Below are 16267 nucleotides of genomic sequence, written 5' to 3'. Positions count from 1 at the left end.
CCATCAGTGTAACTACCGAGAGCACTGTAAACCAATGTCGGAAAGTTCCTCAGCTCCAGACTTACATAAGCAGCAGCATTTGGGTTTGGGTTTGGGTTTGTTTTTCCTGTGCTGGAATCAAAGATAATGTCTCTTTAAGCATCAGATGTAAAAGGCTTTTATAAGCAAGAATTAAAAACATGGGCTCCTGAAGGTTAAATGCAGACTCAAAGTAGACGGCATTTTTAATTTTACATAAATTAAAATGTGTGAGGGATGGAAGTGTGGCTGTATAAATAAAAAAAAGAGTTTTGAGCCTAGTATACCTGCTCTTATCAACTATGTTAATAATAATCAAACAACAACAACAAGAAAACTAACACAGATTATTTAGCAGAGACGGGCCACTTCTATTAATATGAATTGGAGAAATTGGAACACCCAACGGTCAACGGATATTTCGCCTTACATGTAAAAGTTCAGCCAATCACCTTTTAGATACAGACATCACATGTCAGTGAACTCAAGAACGTGCATGTGCATGCGCATTAGTTAATTAATTTTTGTTCGTAATCTGAGGTAAATAAGCACAATTTATGATTCCAGTGTTGTCAGATTTTACTGCTGATTAGAAATATGTTGTTTGATCGTAATCTTGACCAACCGTTTTGCCGATTTCGTTCTTTCCCCATTCAAGTAGATAGGAGCTGCACTGGCACGACTGAAAACAGCTTCCCGAAAGCATTCCAAAGATGGCCGACAGAAGACTGACTTGCAAGAAAGACTTTGAAACAACTCACTGCTCTTGGCTTGATTACTCTAGTAGCTTTCAAAATTATGAATGTATTAAAATCGATTTTGATTAACAATGTTTTCTCATATTTTGTTGTGGTATCAAAATTGGTATTGAGAATCAATAAATTGCTTATACGCAAGCAAACTGGATAGTATAACTGAAATATACCTAAGTTAATGGAAATCAAATCAAATCAAAACCTGAAACTGGAACTGAATCGAATTAAGAGCTTGTGAATCGGAATCGAATCAGGAAATCTGTATTTATACCCAGCCCTAGATGGAAGCAAGTATAGTCTATTCCATATGCCATAGTCAGTGCTGGGTAGTACCGGATTACATCAGGGTTCCCACTCTTTTCAAGGCATAATTTTCCAGGATATTTTATGTGACCAACCAGTGTAATATTTAAGCAAAAACACATGAGAGGTCATGATGTATGTTGTGGTTATTAGATGGTTATTTTTTCTGAATTCTTTATTTGACAGTTTAATAAAAGAAATTATCAATATGGTGTCTTATCAAATGAATTCATTAAAACTGTAATCATACAGCAATCTATATATAGTAAAATATTGTCTTTTTTTTGCCTTTTGACATGTCCATTTAAATAAAGCTGTTATATTTAGCATTTTTGACAGAAGTTTCTCACCTCCGGATAAGCAGTGCACTACATGGTCCAGTGTGTTTATTAAACCCGAAAAAGCTGTGATTCAATTAAATAAATATATAGTATGTATGTGCTGCGCACTTCAGAGTGCTCTGCTCTCTGTCATCTACTACACACACATAGACAGAGAGATCAGAAGTAATCTGAAAGTAATCAAATTACATTACCTAAAACATGTAATCCAAGAGATTACATTATGATTACATTTTAGACGTGTGATTTTGTCAATGATTTCATTTTAGACATGTTCATTCAGAAGTAATCTACCCCGTACTGATCATACTGTTGTGTACCTTGGTGTTGATCGTTATGTCCGCAAAACAATAAAATGCCTTTAAAAACTGTCAGTGGACAAAAAACTGTGTACGTGACCTACTGTATGAACCTACAGTTTGAGTTCACTCAAAAATGAAAATTACGGGGGGCCTGGGTAGCTCAGCGAGTATTGACGCTGACTATCACCAAGCTGCGAGTTCGAATTCAGGTGTGCTGAGTGACTCCAGCCAGGACTCCTAAGCAACCAAATTGGTCCGGTTGCTTCACATGGGTTAACCTCCTCGTGGTTCGCTCTCGGTGGGGCGCGTGGTGAGTTGTGCCACGGAGAATAGCGTGAGCCTCTACACGCGCTATGTCTTCGCGGTAACGTGCTCAACAAGCTACGTGATAAGATGCGCGGACTGACGGTCTCAGACGCGGAGGCAACTGAGATTCATCCTCCGCCACCCGGATTGAGACGAGTCACTACACCACCACGAGGACTCAGAGCGCAATGGGATTTGGGCATTCCAAATTGGGGAGAAAAAAATGGAAAATTACGACTAATCCTCATGTCGTTACAAACCAATATGTCTTTCCACGTTAGAAGAAAGAGTGAATGGTGACTGAGGCTAACATTCTGCCTAACATCTCCTTTTGTGTTCAATGTAAGAGAAAGTTATACAGGTTCGGAACAACATGAGGATGAGTAAATGATGACAGAATTTTCCTTTTCAGGTAAACTATCCCTTTAAGGCAGTACAATGGTTGAACAGATTGTACGTCGCTCTCAACCTCATTTGCATTTGTGTGAAATTATGCACTTGAAGGTCTAAGAGAGAAGAGAAACTGTAGTAACAGCCTCTTGCATTATGGAAAGTTGAACGATATGACTGAAGTGAAAAAAAGAAACAGCAGGGACAAAAAGCAACTGGCATTTTCTGTATTAAATAACCTAGTACTTAAATGTCACAGTACATCAAAAGTTTTGCGTACTCAACCATAAAAGGCACGGATATTGTTACAAAGCCCAATACAAGTCCAAATGTACGCTTAAACATAATCTACTTAGTGGGGCGTTTATGTGAATGATTAAATAAATAATTAAAAACAGGAAACATGGTTCACATTCTTGTAAACTCCCACAACTTTGAATACAGAAGGAAAATACCAGCACAAACAAAGCAGGGCACAACAGAGTCCAGTGTTCTCACAAGCAAAACAGAGAAGAGCCTGTAGTGCCAGTTTGGTGAGTTTGTGTGTGAAACAGACAGAAAGAATTATAGGGTGCAAAAAAAGTACTGTAAAAGGGCATTTACAGATGTATTGATAGGATGGTTGTTTTCTCTAAGAGTCGTACCTCGCTGTCAAAGTTTAAAGCCTTTGTTTGGTTTCAATGACTGCGAGTACAAGGCTGCCTGGAACACATCTGCAGTTCCACTACAAATGTAATGTGGTCACATGTTACCCTGACCTCCTCTAAAATTGTTGAATTGGTGTCAGGTTGGACCTGGTTAAGATCTGTATTTAGCACCACACACTTGTGTTCGAACAGTTTACCCAAATTCTGTCATCAATTGACATTTTTGCTTCTGAAATTAGAGTCATTAATCGCTTAAAACCTTTAAATCTCTAGCTGTCAAACTCATCTGCACTTCTGCATATTCAAACTAGGCACATTCCGGATGGTTACGAGACACAAGAACCAGTGACGTTTGGCATCATTGACGTGACAACTGGTGCAACACGTCTCGATGCAGCATAAATTAATATATGTGAGCACAAATGTGATTTAATAGTTTTGGTAGAGGGGACAATTATCAGTTAAAACTACTCAAATTTTGTTCCTTTGCTCACACAAAGCTATCATATGGCTTCAGAAGACTTGGAATACAGTGCAAAAGACAGCTTTTATAGTGCTTTATCATTCTTTTTGGAGCTCGACAGCCCCAATCTCCATTAACTTCAATTTTTATTAGCAAGAACTTTCTTCAAAATTTCTTCTAACGTCATACAGGAATACATTTTTGGGTGAACTATGCCTTTAATAGTAAACAGTGCCAATAGGAAACCTATTACTGATGGAGCACTGACGGATGTTATGACAGCACATTGCCAGTTAGTCTGCTGTTCATAAAGCTCTGTTTCTTACTGAATGAGCCAATGAGGGTTCAGCAGATGATGTGTGTGTGCGCTGGTCTCTCACCCTTCCTCAGTCTCATTAATGATGTCACAGATCTCCATGTTGAGTGTCCAGTCTTCATTCTGCAGGGAACCATCTGTGGCTTTTTCTGTGAGAAACAAATCACACCCAATTCAACAGGTGTCAATTACTAACAAACAAACAAACAAACAAACACAAGCTCACAACTAAACAAAGGGTTTAAGTTAAAGTGCTCAATTAACTCAATTATGAGTTCCAGTCACATGACCAGTGTCTCAAACCCAGTGTTGTGGAAGTGATTTCATAACATAACTTAAAACACCTTAAATAACTTAAAGTAGTTACTAAAAAAGTAGCGAGCTAGTTAGCTACACGGCAAGCTACTTACAAAAATGATTCTCTGTAATACTTAATTCTGTCAATCGCGGCATTCTGTGGTCAAAAAACAAAGCAAACTTATATTGCATGACGTGATGTTGCGTCGTGTCTGGTTAGGACATGGTGTAAATAATAGATGATGTAAAGTCTGACAGTCCATATTGCAAAATAAACCCCTTCAGCGAGATGCAAGACTTAAGTCGTGGTTTAATTCGCGATAATTACCGGCTGAGTGTACATAATCCCTTACATATAACCAAAGACTATTTAGCCCAAGACAGAGCACTTGTATTAGAATGAATGGCAGAAAAATTGGAACGACCAAAATGGCGGATATAGAAAAGGAATTCCTTACAGGTTAAAGAGCCAGTAACCTTTTAGATACAGACATCACCTGTCGGTCAACTCGAGAACGCACATGCGCGTTAGCTGGACCAGCCTGAAAAAGTAGCGCAATTTATCAGCACAATTTACAATACCAGTGTTGTCAGATTTAACTGCTGATTTGAAATCTGTTCTATGATCGTAATCTTGACCCAACGTTCTGGAGATTTCTGTCTTTTCCCATTCAAGTAGATAGGAGCTGCACTTTTATGCCACTTGTATCCACAGAAAATAGCTGCCCGGGAGTGTTCCAAAGACAGCCGCCGAGTGGACTGACTTGCCTTGAAAGGGACTTTGATACAACTATATTAAAGCTAGTTAAGGGAACAAAATCTTTTCAATCATATAACTATTTATTTAAAAATCAGAGTAGTGTTTATCAGGCACAAAATAAATAAGGATCTCTATAAGGGTGACAGTATCAAACTAACAACGTCAAACTAACGTAAAAGGTGCACTCAGTAATTGTTTCCTCATTAAAAAAGTTGAATTCCTAAAGACTTGAATTGTAATTTTGCAATATATGTAGGAAATCATGATCACTCACATTAAAATGAAGACTCCAGTCATATCAGTAATCTTATAAAAGCAGTTTTATTCTACATGGAGAGGGTCCACACATGGGGGCTGCCATGTTAGAATCACATGACCAGATGAATACTACTCGACTGAATCTCAGTAACCGTCCTGTTATTTGACACTTCACTCAAGTAATCATGGCTGACTGTGAATACTAAATTTCTACAATGACATCTGAAACTGAAAACTATTGATTTGAAATGATGCTGCATCCAAACCACTAGGTGTCTCCGAAATTCACATACAACTGTTATATTTCTCATGATGAACTGTTAATTTGCTGGCAACTGATTTTATTCATTGAGGGAGAAGCTATCAAGGGTTTTCCTCAGAATGACATTACTATGTGTGATTTTGTTGAGCAGATGGACGAATTTAATGAAATTCATGATTAATATTCATTCAGTATTTATTAATTAATTATTATAGTTATTATTATAATAATTAACAGCAACAACAACCATAGCAAATAGGAAGCAGAAATTCATAGATGTGATTTTAAATATGCAGGTTTGTGCGCGTGCAGAAATAAATGGCACATGTACACATTTAATCATAAATTTACTGTAATTAAAAAAGCTTTATGTGATCTATTTGCAATGTAAACAATAAATTCTGACTTCTACATTCATACTTGACCAAAATACAGAAGTAGCAGGCGTTTAGAATGAAGTTTAGGTCAAAATCCATTGATATTTCTCAATTCACGCTGATAATTTTGAATTCATACATTACATCCGGTTGGACGTTCAGATACAGTCTAGTCACACAAGTTGTAATATTTCAACGCAGCCGAAGCTCAAATCGGATCAAAACTGTCGCATCCGGAGATGGTCGCATGCTCACGCAGCCCCCGTGCAACTCTCCATTGGAAATGTATGACTTCCGGTCTATCGTTTGTCGAATGCAGTGAAAAGGTGGCTTAAGTCCGAGATGACATAAAAATAAATGTTTTTGAGTGCACCTTTAAAGAGGAACATGCTTGAAGACATCAGCAATCACCAGATTTAAAAGAAGTCCACAAGAGGGCATTACAAATAAATATAGGCTAAAGCAAACAACACCGTTACTTTGTTTATTGCAGAGAACATTCTTGACTGTTGGCAAAACTGCATAAAATGTTATACTACATTGTATAAAATTATAAAATCAAAATATTTAGCCAGCTCATATTCTTAAATCTTAATTAAAATAGTAACATGAGAAAAGAAACCACAGTTCTGTTAACATAAGCCACATCCACAGCGATTGAAATGCACTGATTTTGCTACGTTTACGCGTCTCATCCACAATGGAACAGCGTTTTCTTCTACTGAAAAACAGAGACTTTCGAAAGCGCTCTCCATAACCACATAACGCTCCATTTCTGGTGGAGGAAAACGGCGTTCTAGTGTGGATGAGAGGCATAATCGAAGAGAAATGTATACGGTTGCAGTTGAAAACATAGAACTGTATTTTCCGGAATATAAGTCGTGGTTTCGTTCATCATCTGAAAGGTCCTCGTCTTATAGTCCAAAGCGACTTATTTACATTATTTATATGTAATTGACGTCGGCCAGACAAACATACGCACACCAAAACACATATGCTTAAACACAGACAGGTGAGAACATCAGTCAAAAAGACGGTAGAAGTGTTTTAACCCCTTACACTCTATGGACTCAAAGAGTTTACGCAAAAAAACGTTAAAGCCTCCGTATACATGTCACATATGATGTATCATTTGAAAGCTTCAAATCTGAACTTTTCAGAGATAACCATCACTTCTGCATTTATGTTACTTAAAATAACAAAATAAGGCCTCAAAACATTCACGAAGAAAATTAGTGCCCCCCAGAGGTAATGGGTAGAAATATTTATATAAAAATAAAAGTCCTTCACTTAGCACATAAATGGACAAGTCATATATCAAATGAGAACTCTCATTCTCAGAAATGTGACTATACAGTTAATTTTGTTGCCCTAATACAACAGTTCTAAAGATTTTCAAAAGAATCATAGAGTGAAATATGATTTCTATAAGTCATCATATACAAATGTCTCTTTTCTGCTCCACTGTAAGCCCCAAATAACTTATTATTTATAATAGAAAAATATTATATCTGATTTTTCATTAGGAAGTTCTCTAAAATTGAGCCATTGTTTACTTGTCTGTGAGCTTGCTTGGCTCAATAATCCAATGCTATATCTTAGAAGTACAGAACAAAATATGCCGTCCAGAAGGAAAAGCATACAAAACAAATCATCAAAAAATATTTTTTTGACTATTGATGATAAAATGTTATATCATCGCAAAGGGGAGGATCACAGCTTTCTAATGACACACAGATTGAGCTTCTAGTCCACTCAGAGGCTAAGATATTCAATCGCATCAAGGGTGGTGCTTGAACTGAAAATTAGACTAAATGTCTAAAGAATGTCTAATGTCTATGAATACACAACTACTAGTTTAAAAAATAGCTTGTTACTGGAAAAGCTACAATTGTGAAAACAGGTGAGCTATTATCACACTACTGAAAAATGCTAAGTTAGCAGCATCACTCCCTTCTGTAAGTTACTCCCCAACACTCCTCAATGCAAACGTGGAGTGGTGGTGGTGTAGTGGGCTAAAGCACATAACTGGTAATCAGAAGGTTGCTGGTTCGGTCCCCACAGCCATCACCATTGTGTCCTTGAACAAGGCATTAACTCCGGGGGGATTGTCCCTGATATAAGTGCACTGTAAGTTGCTTTGGATAAAAGCGTCTGCCAAATGCATAAATGTAAAAGCAAACGTGGATCATTGTAAGAGAAGATCAGCGCCTAGAAGAAGAGATTTCAGCTTTACTGCAGTCCATCTGTGAGGGGGGGCTTGACCTGAACTTACCAGGCCAGGATAATTACTCAATAGTCAGATGTCTCTTTCCTCATGGCTTGCACAAATGTAGCACAGATAAGGTTACATGTCCGACTACTGTTGCTCTAGTTGAAAGGATTTTAGATGATGAAAACTAGATTTCACACAGTAGAGGAACAGTGAGATCTAAAAGTAGTACTTTTTAGCACATACAATTCACAAGTATGCACTCTAGTTTTTTACAATGTGATTGTGCGTTTAAAGTGTGATAAAAAAGACTGCTAAATTTATGTCACAATCTTATGAAATCAAAGTTGATGTAACTTGGGTGTGATTCTCATAAACAAGAGCATGCAGCTAAAATATGCTGACTGACTTTTAAGGCCATTTTTAGGCCAACGGCTTTAGAATGAAACGACTACGCCACCCGTTAAAAAACAAATGTGAACTTCATCATCTGACACATAAGTTTCCAGATGTGTGACTGTATAGAAATGTTGTTTATGATTTGTCTTCATGGCAAAAGACTAACCAATTAACAAAATGTAAACGTTTGGGTCATGTAGGGTTGGGTAGTTAATCAAATTTTATTTTCAATTATGATTTTGGCTTCCAACAATTATGAGAACAAGATAATTGAGATAAAACTATTATTGTGCCGCATTCCGTTTCACAATGAAACACCCAGGCGTTATATCTTTAAAGCATCCTTTATTAAAGTTCAAATAATAAGGAAAATAAACTCCGAAACTGGCATTTCTCTGTGAGGTCAGCATCACATTTATGGGTTGCGTGAAGCGACCGGGGAAGAGATTGAATCTTCTCCCGGCTGATACACACTCTGGCGCGGGAATGCTAATCACTCACGCACATTTGCTGCAGCTAGATTATAACGTGATGGCTCGCGACATAGTGAATCATAATATATGCGTCACTTTCACTGTGTGCATCTTTTCATGAAGAAAATCGGCGATACGCAGCTCTATTAAAAAAAGAAATTTTGTTTTTTGTGAGCTAAAGATGGATCGAAGTGAACATAAAGGTGAGAGAGTGTAGTCTTAGCCCAATATACACTGGAACAAAATACATTTTTGATTAGTCTCTTTTGGCTTGTTTTCCAAAATAATGTCTAAAACTCCTTTAAAACAACGTACATTTACTTTAGGAGCTCTACTGCAGAAGAAAAAACTGTTATTGGAGAATGTTGTATACAATATTTAATTAGGGCTCGACATTAACGCTTGTCCGCTTGTCTGGGACAAGTGGATTTTTGAAGGTGCAAGTGAAAGAGAATTTTACTTGCCCGACCGGACAAGCAGACTGATTAAAACGTCAATAACGAAAAAATAACCAGCCATATTTGTGATAGCCTTGGCCTCACTTGTTAGAAAGTTCATATTCTTATTCTGCTGTTGAAAGTAATTTTATAATTCGCTAGCGATCACAGCTGTGCCTTGTTTGATTGACAGGCGGTGTATGTGTGTGTGCTGAACATGCTCGCACTAATGCACCTGATCAGTGCATTAAAATTCAAAATTCCACCAAAATGCCAATCTTGGTGAGGTATTCATGTAAACACAGAGAGTGATGTCTACGTGAACGTAAACAGTTAATGTTGGACTTGTAAGTATAAATGTTAGCTAATAGACCTGCTGCTGTCTAGTGTGTCATTATAGTAATCAAACAACCATAACAAGAAAATGAGAAAACACTCACTGCTCTTGACTGAGTAACTTTTGTATCTTTAAAAAGTATTAATGAATTAATTAATGAATCATGAATCTCATTCCATAGTAGTGTGAGCACCCCTGCTGTTAATGATGGCGATGGAGGCTTTCCTTTATTTGACTACCACACATGACATAAAATAATTCTCATATGACAATAGCCTCCTCCCCTACCCAGTGCAGTTTACATTTCAAGTTCAAGGAAATCCACTGGGTTTTTTTTGTTGTTGTTTTTTTTTTAAGTTCAGTAAATGCATGATGTTTCCAAAGTCAATGAGTAATTGTGTTAAATAATCATGATCTCAATATTGACCAAAATAATCGTGATTATGATTTTTGCCATAATCATAAAAAATCCCTAGGGTCGTGTGTGTGGAAACGCAGAAAACTTATTTTGCCATTTGTGGCAATTATTTTGGTGCAAAAACTGCAATTTGCATCATTTTGCGTGTGAATAGGCTATTTAGTTACCAGTCCTTGAAGTAGTAATACATACAATAACAGATTGTTTCAATCATTAATTTGACTACATTTGGATCACTAGGGTGGATGACCACAGACCCATGCATTGGTCTCCATCACAAAAACAGTACAACTACAAACCCAACTGCTCTCACCACCCACAATGCAACAGGATATTATCAAGCTGACATAGGCTGCGTTCCATTTCAAATTTGTATCCCTTTCCCTCGCAAACTTCCCTCCATCTCATGGACTCGGATGTACGTCACTGCTTACGTTGCAAGAGTGTCTGCTACTGGTGGAAGACGTGCAATGGGTTTAACTGAAACACCCTAAACCCTTGATCACTTGGAGCATGTTGAAGGCTGATGTCAATTTGTGGAATTATTAAGTGATTTTTGCACCTGAGAAAACAAAGTTTTCAGAGATTGATGTAACCACAGATTCAGGTAAGGTTTAGTTGTAATTTCAGAGGCTTATGTTTAAATCTCATATGTTTAATTTTTGTTTAATTAGAATTAATTGCTAGAAAGGACTAATCAAGCTTTACAAAAACTAAAATGTTAACATAACAATGAACACATAGGCTGTAACTTTGTGATAATCAGTTTAAGGTAGCTACAAGTATTATGCTGTTAAATCTCAATATAACTTTTCTAAACTGCTTAATTTACCTAACTTCACTTCCATCATACATTAGAGCTGTTTGGGGATGGGGTTTATGAAGTGCAATCTACTGTCACGTCACAGTTGAGTTGCATTGTGGGATATGGAGCTGCCTGAAGCGTACATCAGGGTAGGCTCGCTCCCTCGGCCAAAATCGAGGGGTTGAGGGTCTGTCAACAGAAACTTCCCTCGCTCGCTTAACGAAGTGGAACAAACTTCCAAAATGGCGGCGAGGAATCCCCCAAGGGGAAGTGCATAGGGGAGTTAGCATGGATGTTAAAAGTTAAGTGGAACGCAGCCATAGATATATGGTCAAATAAACCTGAAATGTCCAAAAATGGATGTGTAGACTCAAAGATACCGATTACGCCAAAGCACCTCAAAACTCCCAGCACTGCTGGACATTAGCTTGGCATAACTTTCACTCAACAAACTGGGCAGTGTCTGAAACATAACAACACATTCATGCCTTGGTGAGGCCTCTTCCTGTAGTCTGCTGAGCCACAGGAAATGCTTCATGCCTTATTCATACCCTGAGCTGCTCTTCCATCAAACTGACAGATCTGCCAGTGCAGAGAGAAGACTGCTGCTACTGTCTGCTGGCTCTCCAAACACTGAAACAGTGACCATACCAGCTCAATTATTCCTCTCCCATCCAGCATCATGTTTGTTTCACCTGTAGGGTGGCCGTGAGTGATTTTGTTAAGGAGAAATGGGGTGAAATATTTGTGGTCTCACTGCAAGAGTCTTTACAGGTAAGATTCAGAGTGCCTGACATCAACAAACAAACCTCTGAAGCTATGTAGAATAGTGGTAGATTGATATATCTTACAGGCCCTTATATCGGTCAGGCCAGTTAATTGGCCATTTCAAAATTATCTGCATCAACCAAAAGTCATGTCCATCTGCTCGGCCAATTAACAGAATTGTGTCAGTTCCAAAATCTACACTGACAGCATGTCCTATTCTTAAATGTAAAATATTCTGTAAAATAGTTATTACCGTTGGTTACTGAATCAATGATATCGCTTGACCACTAAAATGGAAGCTGAGAAATTGAAAATTAAGAGAAAAAAATTAAATCTTCTGTATTTTCAAAAGAAAATTTGAGTGGTGCTTGCCAGTGCAAAAGTTGCCATCACAATGCTAGGGTGCTGTGAGTGTTTGCCAGGGTGTTGCTAGGTGGCTGCTTACTAGCCCAAGTTAAAAAAGCCAAGTTTCTTTGACATTTTGGTTCCTAAAAATGGACATACACACATGCTGGTCTGATAAGCTTTTGAGTTTCTCGTACCGCTTCACATTTTCTTTCCAGGCAAACTTATTCATCTCTCATCCAACACCTTGACGACAGATATCCACAGCGTCCCATGGATTCAAATGTAACTTAGAGATTTGGTGAGAGATTCAGAGGGAAAGTAAGTACAGTATAGTTCAGCGTAATTCATTAAGAATCATGTAAGAAGTAAATTTGCGATATTCGAATAGTGATTTTAGCAGTCAACTAGTTGGTGCAGAACGAGTACTTGATTAATCGATTACTTGTGCACATCCCTATTAGAAAAGTAATGGCACACCTCTCCTAAACAAGCCGCAAGATTTTAGGTATCATCCTAATCATCATTAGGTATGATCAGGTATCATCATGTCTGTAGCACAAATGGTGCAAGACAAGTTATGCACTAAAAAGGCATCATGTATGGGAACTTAACCAGCAACTTCCAATAGAAAATCCTCTAGTAATCTCTTCAACAAGATGTGTGGAATAAAGAATGCAAGAGAGAAAATAAACGAGTAATAATGAGTTAGAAGAGTGAGAATTAAAAATGTAAAGTTTGAAGTCTAGAAAATGTTATACAGGGAGAGAAAGAATGAAAAAGTGGGGGGGGAAATGGGCAATATCTACTTCTCCTCATGCAGGTGGCCCAATGTGGATAAAGACACATATGGCTGAGAACAGCCTGCAGCAGAAGACTCAGTCCAGTCCAGCTGCCCCAGCACGTGAGCTAGAGCGCTAGTCTGGATTACGTGAATCAGCCGGTCATACAATCCTCTACCTAACAGTGCACTGCCATACAGTCACACACATCTGATGAATTAAAAACACCACAGCCCAGACCTTGGGGGTTTTTCTGCATTGAAAATTCTATTCTGTGGTCACCGAAGCAAATTGAATCATATTTGATGCACTTTATTCCTGCTAAGATAATTGTGTCTTTCCCTTTCTGTTCTGCTTTTATATGGGCAGTGCAAAAAAACAGTTGTTTCACATTATCACGCCTCTGTTGTGCAAAGGCCTTAAGTGTTCAGTTAGTTTGACCTACCATAACAATTTGTAGTATAAAATAGAGGTAGACCGATATATCAGTTTTACCAATTAATCGGTGCAGATAGATGCTTTTAGAACGGTTCAGTTATCAGTTATTGGCAAAACTCTATGCCGATAGTTTTTTGTTTTTTTATTCCTCCATGGTCCTCCGTGGCCAGCGCTGGAAGATTCTACAGTTAGAACAACTTTGTGCTATAGTATAAAAGCGACCTCTAGAGGTGAAATAAAAACAATCACTGACTAATAATATTCATCCATATTTTATCCTCACTTCAAGGCAAATTTGGTTATTTTGATAAGATAAATCAATTGTTCTAAACTGAAGCGAGGGCATGAAAATAAAATGCGACTATGTATGGAACTTCATAACTTGTGAGTCATAATAAAAAAACGCTGGATCTGGATATACATACAAAATCCTTGATCAAGTGAATATATATATATATATATATATATATGCTATAAAAAGCTTCATTTGGTAAATACTTAGGCTATTTCAAAATAAGAGTCCTGAAATAAGTAAGTGTATTTCGAGCCTGTTCATAGTCCCACGTTATGCTCCAAATCTTCATTTTTTTCTGGTTATTATTGGTATTTTGGTTGCACAATAAACTGTATTTATCAGTTATTGGCCTTTTCCACCAGCTTAGTTATCATATCGGCAAAATTCACTATCTGTTGACCTTTAGTAGAAAATCCTGTGTCAAATTCAAGAGTTTCCATATACTTAAAGGAACAACAATAACTGTGGAGGACCATGAAAAACCCTGGACCTGTATACAGAACAGAAAAAAAACATCTCACAAGTAATTTGTCAGACAGTGTTTGGAAGTTGGAGCAATATTTTAGTGAGACCAACCACTTAGCAAACATGTCACATTCCAAAGCTACTTATGTGAAGCTTCATTAGTTTCTTTTCTGTGATTTCCTTCCTTACAAGTTCATGCTCCAGTGGAGCAGTTTCAGCCCTGAACAAAGTCCACTTCAGTCTGAGAGGAGGGGACATAACGCTTATACCATCAGCCTTTAATCTCCCTCAAGACAAACACTATAATCTTGTTGTCGCCACATTGCCAAAGCAACCTTATAGAACATATTGTGTTGTGACTTTTACTTCAGCTGGTAGCTACAGATTGACAACATTATGTCGGAGAAAACTTCTCTAAAGTACCAGCACTTTGGTACTATGTTGATCTTAAAATAAAATGTAGAAATGCCAGTCTTTCTACAGTATCAACAGTACCAGACTCAATTCAGTACCCAAGTGCTGTCACCACGGTCAAGCCAGATGTGACGAAAATACTGGTGTGTGCCAATATTAAAAAAATTACGGTAGTCTCCAGTAAAAGCAAAACGATGATGCTTTCATACTGATTTTCATCAAATTGGCCAGCGAATCTTGTAAGCTAGTCTTTAAATTGTAAACACAAGTTTTTGGCATCTTCTGCCTTTACCCGTGTTGTTTACAAGCAGCATGTAACCAATAGAGCTTGAATAATGACATTATGGACAAATTAAATAATTAGCTTTCAATGACCATAACTGTGTTGTCAGTCAGTCCATTTACATGTGCAGTTATATTCGAGGTACAGCGAGTTTTTGTGAAGTCGAGCTACAGCCTTCATCTGTCTTTGTCCAAGTTACCATGACACAATGCGTAATGCAATATTTAAAGGAAGGATGTGGCTGTGGAAGTGTTAAACACATGATGCGTGTCATCTCTATCTTTCAGAGCACGTGCACAATGCTGAGGCCAATTGTGGTTTGATTAAAATGTGTACACTCACTGAGCATTTTATTAGGAACACCTGTCCACCTACATATTCATGCGATTTTCTAATCAGCCAATTGTGTGGCAGCAGTGCAATGCATAAAATGCATAAAATCAAGCAGATACAGGTCAGGAGCTTCAGTTAATGTTCACATCAACCATCAGAATGGGGAAAAAAATGTGATTTCAGTGACTTCGACTGTGGCATGATTGTTGGTGCCAGACGGGCTGGTTTGAGTATTTCTGTAACTGCTGATCTCCTGGGATTTTCACACACATCAGTCTCTAGAATTTACTCCCAATGGTGCCAAAAACAAAAAACATCCAGTGAGCGGCAGTTCTGCAGACGGAAACGCCTTGTTGATGAGACAGGTCAACGGAGAATGGCCAGACTGGTTGGAGCTGACAGAAAGGCTACGGTAACTCAGATAACTGCTCTGTACAATTGTAGTGAGCAGAATAGCATCTCAGAATGCACAACACATCAAACCTTGAGGCGAATGGGCTACAACAGCAGAAGACCACGTCAGGCACTTTATTAGGATCATAGTGTTCCTTATAAAGTGCTCAGTGAGTGTAAATGCTGGATGGAGCCAAGCTACAATCACAATATCTAGATCTGTTAGTCGGACTGGTACAATTTCAGTAGGACTAAAGCAATGACGTTTTACTGGTAATAGAGGTCATGTCTGAACAGGACCCGTTATCGAAATACCAATAAATCAGCTCTGGCAATTTCCTGGAATGAGAAGTTGCAACATTATAGGAAAATTTTCATTTTGATTCTATGTGTGTACAAAGCCGTAAGATTAACGGTTTGAGCACATACGAGGTCAGGACGTGCTGATGTAAGAAGTCTGCTTTGGGCCAATCACAAAGTTCTGATGGAGATGACGAAATTACTCCGTGCTGTTTAATGCGTAAACATTACTGTGCTTTTAGCCAGGGGAAGCACCTCTTCCTTCGAAGGTTAGCGATAGACTTTCGTTCCCTACAGTTCATCAGCTCCATCTAAAGTCGTTGAATATCACTGGGTCATGAAGTGTAAATCCATAAATGTAAACATTCGCCTGAATAAGGAAAACGGCAACAACATTATGGACCATGTATATTAAAATACAAATAAGTCATAACCCGCCACGTTTTCAAACTAGAAGCTTACATCTCTGGCCATTCAGTTTAAAGGTAATTTTTGGCAAATGACATCACAGAGTTTGATGCCATTTTGTTGCTAATATGTGAATGGTAGCAAAATGGACAAAAGACAGAAAGCTG

General features: G+C 38.0%; 1 protein-coding gene across 3 annotated transcripts in view; it reads right to left on the bottom strand.

The window, feature by feature from the left end:
- LOC127451158 (TOM1-like protein 2) overlaps positions 1–16267 on the bottom strand; it is a 61161-nt gene that overhangs the window by 33746 nt on the left and 11148 nt on the right. For all 3 annotated transcript variants that reach the window (XM_051715631.1, XM_051715632.1, XM_051715630.1), the window contains exon 2: positions 3906–3990. In XM_051715631.1, the coding sequence (XP_051571591.1) occupies positions 3906–3990 (85 nt within the window). The remainder of the gene's footprint in view (positions 1–3905; positions 3991–16267) is intronic.

This window comes from Myxocyprinus asiaticus, chromosome 14 (genome assembly GCF_019703515.2).
Source record: "Myxocyprinus asiaticus isolate MX2 ecotype Aquarium Trade chromosome 14, UBuf_Myxa_2, whole genome shotgun sequence".
Classification (NCBI taxonomy): domain Eukaryota; kingdom Metazoa; phylum Chordata; class Actinopteri; order Cypriniformes; family Catostomidae; genus Myxocyprinus; species Myxocyprinus asiaticus.
Note: the sequence above shows the minus strand (reverse complement) of the source record. Positions and strands in the feature narration are given on the sequence as shown.